The 6,727-nt window shown below is 42.9% G+C and overlaps 1 protein-coding gene across 4 annotated transcripts in view; it reads left to right on the plus strand.

Moving 5' to 3' along the window:
- Positions 1 to 6,445, plus strand: part of ATPSCKMT (ATP synthase c subunit lysine N-methyltransferase) — a 216,236-nt gene extending 209,791 nt beyond the window's left edge. For all 4 annotated transcript variants that reach the window (XM_085606091.1, XM_085606092.1, XM_085606089.1 and 1 more), the window contains exon 5: positions 6,211 to 6,445. In XM_085606091.1, coding sequence (XP_085462217.1) covers positions 6,211 to 6,411 — 201 coding nt within the window. In that variant the 3' untranslated portion in view covers positions 6,412 to 6,445. The remainder of the gene's footprint in view (positions 1 to 6,210) is intronic.
- The last annotated feature ends 282 nt before the right edge of the window (positions 6,446 to 6,727 follow it).

The raw sequence follows: 6,727 nt of genomic DNA on the forward strand, positions 1-6,727 counted from the left end.
TGCACTTCAAGTAAGCATACATCATATGAGTCACCCCACAATGCCACTTTCTCCACTCTGTGCCCATCCATTCTACACCATTCCACACTCTGCCACTCTACTCCACTCTACGTCACTCCACTGTAAAACACTCTACTCCACTCTGCGCCATCCCATTCTAGTCCAGTCTACGGCCTCCACTGTACACTACTCCACTCTACACAATTCCACTCTGTGAGATTTTACTCCACTTTACGCCACTTCACTCTAACATTCCACTCAACTTCACCCTATGCCTGACTCTATGCCACTCCACGCTACTTTACTCTACTATACGCCACCCCACTCAGTGAAACGCTATTCCACTCTTCTTCATTCTACTCCACTCCTCTCTACACCAGTCTTCTCCACACTACTATACTTTACGCCATGCCACACCATTGTACTCCACTCAGCTCTGCAATATTCCACTCCTCTCTATGCCAGTCAACTCTAAGACACTCTACTCCACTCTACGCCACTCCATTATACTCCACTCTACACCTCTCCACTCTTGGACATTCTACTCCACTCTACTGCACGTCACACCAGTCCACTCTTGCCACTCTGCCACTCCACTCTACTCCACTCCACTCAATGTCACTCCACACTACACCTGTTCACTTTGTAACACTCTAATCCACTCCAGGACACTCTTCTCCACAACACTCTGCTCCACTCCAGTCTCTGCCAACCCACTCTACAGCTCTCTCCTCTAATCTGTCACACTCCACTCTGATTCTCTACTCCATTCTATGCCACTCCACTCTACAACACTCTACTCCACAACACACTACTCCACTCAATACTACTCCACTCTACGACACGTTACTCCACTTCTACGGCACCCTAGAGATGCTAATTTGCTCTACTCGGTTACTTCACTCTATGCCACACTACCCTACTCCACTCTAGGACAATCTACTCCACTGTACTCTTATCCACTCTACTCTATGCTTCTCTACTCCACTCTACCACACTCTAATCTACTCTAAGCCATGCCACTCTGTGTCACTCCACTCTATGCTATTCTACTCTATGCCACTTTACTCTACTACATGCCACTCCCCAACACTTTATTCCACTCCTCTCCGCTCTACTACACTTTATGCCACGCCACTCTAAGCCACTCCACTCTACAACATTCTACTCCACTCCAGTATTATATAGGGGAAAGTCAACCCAATGTAATTGACACTGTTTTCGTGAAACGTTTGCATCTTTTCTATTTATCTATACTATGATATAGTGTGCACTTTTTTCTACATAATCACTCCACGGCAAACAAAAAATCATTAATAAAAAACATTGTCATTTACAACGGCAATAGCTCTAACTTTCACAAATGCAAGACCAATTGCATTGCAAATGCGTATTGCTTTGAGGAGGTGCTAGGTCCTTCGGGCCAGTGTGAAATGGTGGACTACAAATGGATGGGTACCTCAGTACCTTTTGCTTTGACCATTCACAGAGGGTTCATAAAGATGACTTCTGCATACTGCAGGCAACCTTCACCTTGGACAACTCTTTTGTAAATTAGGGACATTTGCATGCACTTTGGCTGTCTCGGTAAATCAGCCAAACAATTCCAAATGTACCCAGTAGAGCTGGGCGACCCACTGAAGGCTAAAGCCAGCCACCTAGCTCTGACTCAGCTTGAGATGCTCTTGAAACCTCTAACCGACAAGCATTTGCAATGCAATCGGTCTCGCCTTTGGGACCTCATATGTATTTAGCTACCAAACTGCGTAACATGCCAGGTATGGGAACACTTGGAGAGAAATATTCACTTTCAGTGGGAAATGGTATAGACCAAAGCTCTGTTTTTAATATAAAATCAGGGCCTTCAGTGGTCATATTACTGAAAGTACAAGATTAAAAAAAATATTGTCGACTGGTGCTCGTAGAAGACAATTTCTATGGACTGGAATCTAGAGAATGCTAAAGTGATTCTGGTGTTTTACTGTCCTCTACTTAAGTTGTCCCGAGGGCAGGGGATTAATTCGCTAGACCAATTGTTCACATTTGGAAAGCTTGTCAAACAGTGAAAGATGTCCAATCTCAAGCACGGTAGAACAAATCGATGTTGGGCATTAAAAACATTTAAAAAGATACGGTTGCATTGAAAAGGTAGTCAAAACCATTTGATTGTGTTGGACAGTTGGTTTGACTACTTCAACTGTCAATCTCAATACCTCCAAAAGGTCTAAACATTCTGTTTTTAGTGCTTTCCTCATGGTACTATTTGAGGTTTCGTGTTGATTATAATATACCGGATGACCAATATCTAACAGAAAGTTCTTAATAAACTTTAGCCATGGAATTTTTAGTGCAGACTCAGAATCACAGCAGTCCTTTTTTACGAAGGCTCGATTAAAATCCGTATGATCTAAAATCCAGATCTTGTGCCAAAGAAGGACTGGCTGTATCTTTATCAGATCCGTTAAGTAGGTAGCACCCAGTTCAGAAAGGCATACAAAATTTGAACAGCTAGAAGCTAGAACCAAAAGGTTTTTAAGGAAGGCCTTTTCTACCACCTGTAGTGGTTCCACGTTTGCGTATCCCCACAGCTCAGAGCCATACATAGCAATGGTTCTACATTTTTTGTTGTAGATAGTCAACATTTCTTTTGGCTGTTTACAGCCCAATTTCCTAGCAAAATTGCAATGGGTTGTAATTGATCCAACGAATTGGAGCCTTCTCAAGTTGATGGTGCTTTTCCAACTCCTCTCACAGTCAAATAAAATACCCAAGTAGGAAAAGGAGGAAGTTATTGGAAGGGTATCTTGTCCTATAAAAATATTGCGCATCTTAGTTGTACTCCCGCCTATTTTCATTATGAAAGTTTTGCTTATATTAATTTGCAACCCCGTATTCTCCATAAAGTGCACAAAACTATCAAGGAGAGGCTGCAAAGCCAATGGGGTACGAGCCATAAGTACAGCGTCGTCCGCATAAAGCAGAATAGGAATTGGACGATGCTTGATTTGTGGCAGGTCCGTGCACAAGCTGGCAAGTGTCCCCAAATTAATAATGTACAAATTAAAGAAAAAAGGGGCGAGCATGCACCCTTGATGGACAGCTTTTTCGATACTACGGGAGAGTTACAGGGGCTCTGGAGGTTAAACCATCAAAATTAACATTAACGTGATCATTTGTCTCACGATGGAAATTTATAGAGCCTCATTGCTCAACACAGGTTAACACAGCACATTCTATAACTTTAAGTCGGTCCGTAACACTGCAGACGGAGGTCTTACTAAGTTCAGTCAGACTATGAACAGAAGTCACCAGTGGAGTGCAGCTTAGGGGTGCAGTGGGTATGGATTTATTAACAGCTCTAGGGAACTTAGGGGTCGCACCAGGCTTCTGTGCTGGAGCCCTCTTTTTAGCCTTTATATGCCTATCAGATGGAGCTACAGTAGGATCGGCTGGGCAGCTCCTTGGAATCTTTGGACGCTTAGATGGAGGGTGGGCAGTCGAAGTGCCCGGTGAGGTAAAACTGTGCCGTCTCGTTATTATCCTTATTCACAGTGCCAGTTCTCTCGGTCTGCAGTTTGATCAATTGGACTGCATTTGAGGGAAGAGTACAAGAATGTACTATTTCAGGAGCAGCGCATATGGTTAGTTTACTCCACACTTAAAATTTGATTCTCAATAGCCCCATTGCCCCAGTTATATAATTCATTATTGACTGGCGTGATTTTGGTGGAGACTTTGCTAGTGCAGAGCTCGGGTGTTTCCTTTTCCCCATTTCCTTACAGTGCACCTCTACTTGAATCCAAAGTAGGGCGTAAGAGGCCAGAAGAATATAATATTGCCAAAAGACAGAAACGCTAAATAGGTCAAACTTACAGTGCCAGGGTAGTACTCGTCCTTGGGAAACAGGAAGACCGGAAAAAACTTGTCAAAGCGCAGAACCAAGAGGGGGGGGGCCAAGCCATTCCTCTCCCTACAGCGGACGGGCGCAGATGTGTTTGCTCTTGGCCCAGGAGCAGCCCGGGCATGGCCTGAGTCACGCCCGCGCTTGTCCTGTGAGATTTTATTTTATTTATTTATTTATTTATTTATTTAACTTATATGGCGCAACAGCTACCCAACAAGGGTTTCCCGGCGCCTGGACGGAACTACTGAAGAGGAGAAAGTCTATTGGTTGAAATTGTTGGGCCCTTCTTAAGCGCCTTGGGTGCAGCAGGAAATCATTGGCCGCACTCGCAACGCAGGGAAAGTTGGGATGTGTGGTCCCCCGGTCCTGGACTCACTGCTTTCTCTCTCCCGCTCTACGGGAGTGTTGGCCCCGTCTTAAGCGCCTCAGGCGTGGCAGGAAATCGTTGGCGGCACTCGTGCCGCAGGGAATGCCGGGATGTGTGGTCCCCCGGTCCAGGACTCACTCCTTTCTCTCTCTATCATGTGGTCTCCTGTTCTTGTAAAGTGCTTTAATTCCCTCAGGCTAAGTTTGTGCTTCATAAAAAAAACTGCAAAAGGTATAGTATTTATGCTTGTGATAGAACTGAACACAAAACGATGACCTTTGTTGTTAAATGGGAAATTGAAGGCAAAATCCATCTAGGGATTAAGGGCCAGATGCAAGACTGTTTTTGCATGTGCAAACGGGTTTGCAAACCCATTTGCGCATGCAAAAAACCAATAGGGTTATGCACCATACCAAAATAGCGAGTCCCAATTTATTTGCAACTCGCTATTTTGGAATTGTGAGTCGCTATTAGGAAGGGGCGTTCCTTTCCTAATAGCAAGCACAACCCCATGTACAAATGTTTTGCGACCGCAGTTGCGGTTGCAAAACACTCGCAAATTACCAACCTCTTCAATTGGGTGATAATGGGGTCGCAAAAAGGAAGGGGACTCCAGGACCCATTCCCCTTTGCAAATGGAGGAGGAAATATTTTTAAGGGCAGGCACTGGTCCCAGGGACCACTGCCTGCCCTTAGAAATGAAACGGAAATGTTTCATTTTTTTTTTAAATGCATCCCGGTTTCCTTTAAGGAAAACGGGCTGCATTTAAAAAAAAAAAAAACTGCTTTATTTAAAAGCAGTCCCAGACATGGTGGTCTGCTGAGCCCAGCAGGCTACCATACTTGGGAGGGCCTGCCATTCCCAATGGGGTCCCAAATTGCGAGAGGCTCATTAATATTCATGAGCCTCTCAATTTGCGACCCTATTGGGAATCGCTAACAGTGTGTTACACACTGTTGTACACCAAAAATAGTGCCTCGCAAATTGCGAATCGCAAAATACCTGCAATTTGCGAGGCACTATTTTGGGCGTCGTACATCTGACCCTAAATTATACAGTGTTTAAAAAATAAACCTGGGTTATAATCCCAGTTTGTTCAATTGATTATATTATCATACAGCATGTTTTCTATTTCACATTGTCTATTTTCCTTGAGAGGCCAATTTAGAAGTACCCTGGAATCACTTATTTCAGAAGGTGCCCTGCAACGCAATTTATAAATGGTTTAATAGGCAATCATGTTGCTTGCACATATCCACATAGGTCACATACAGTCCACATGACAAACCGTTTCTCGGTTCACTCTTGGCAATGTTTTTAGAGTCCTGGGGTTTTATTGAATGCTTCATGTTTGAAACATTTACTTTCAATAAATGTCCCTCAAAACTAAACACTCATGCTAAAAATAAATCACTTTTTTATTTTATTTTGAAGGATCTTTCTCATATGTCTTTTAGACAACAGTTTTACATGCAACATCTTTGTATGGCTCAGCTCTTGTTTAGGTTCTTAAAATAAGCCAGACCCCAGGCTCCCATTTTGGATTTGCTGGCCGGCCCCACTCCAGTGCCCGGTGTTTGGAATACATTGGAAAAGTACTAAACGCTTTTCTATTTGGTAGGAAGGTTGTGAGGAGGAGATGTCGACTAGGTTTTCGTTTGTTTTATATAGATCGTGTTTCATTTGGTATCATTATCACATAATGTAGTTTTGTATTTGACACTTGCAGATAGTAAAGCAATGCTGTTTAGAAATGCCCTGAAGCTTATTAAAAGTGTTTTCCTGTTATAGAATCATAAAAGCTCTCTTTCAAAAATAGATTTAAAAAAACTGGAAGTCCTCCAGTCGCCGACTGGTTGCCAAAGCGTGCAATTTTCCGAAAAGGGAACAATGCTGCCTCAGACACCACATGAAATATATATTTTTTTCAATTCACAGATGCCACAGTTGGAAAGAAAGCTTCAAAGAGAACTGCAGGAGAACGCCAGGGTCATTGCATGCCGCTTCCCCTTCCCACATTGGATTCCGGACCACATAGCAGGAGAGGGAGTAGACACTGTCTGGACATATGAGTCTGGGTCTTTTCTAAGAGACGACAAAAGATGCACGGAGCCCATACCGCAGATACGTTATGACTAATGGAAGAAGAGTAATAAAATGTGTTTTAAATTGATCTCTTAGTCTTGAAGTGCCTTCTTTTTTAATTTATGAAATATTTTCCAATATCATTTGAGTGTAAAATTGAATAATTTAAATTTAAAAGTGTATTGTTCAAAATAATTTAAATTTAAAAAAGTATTGTATAAAAATACTTGGATCACCCATTACATTAGCCCCCCCTCACTCCTCTAAAGTTAATAAAGACTGCTGTACCCTCCATTTTTCAAGAGGTGAGGTGGCTGTTGGAGCTCCTCCTTTTTTGTTCTCTTGTTTTATAATGTGAAGTTGCTGGGTT

Source organism: Triturus cristatus, chromosome 5_1, assembly GCF_964204655.1.
Source record: "Triturus cristatus chromosome 5_1, aTriCri1.1, whole genome shotgun sequence".
In the NCBI taxonomy this organism is placed as follows: domain Eukaryota; kingdom Metazoa; phylum Chordata; class Amphibia; order Caudata; family Salamandridae; genus Triturus; species Triturus cristatus.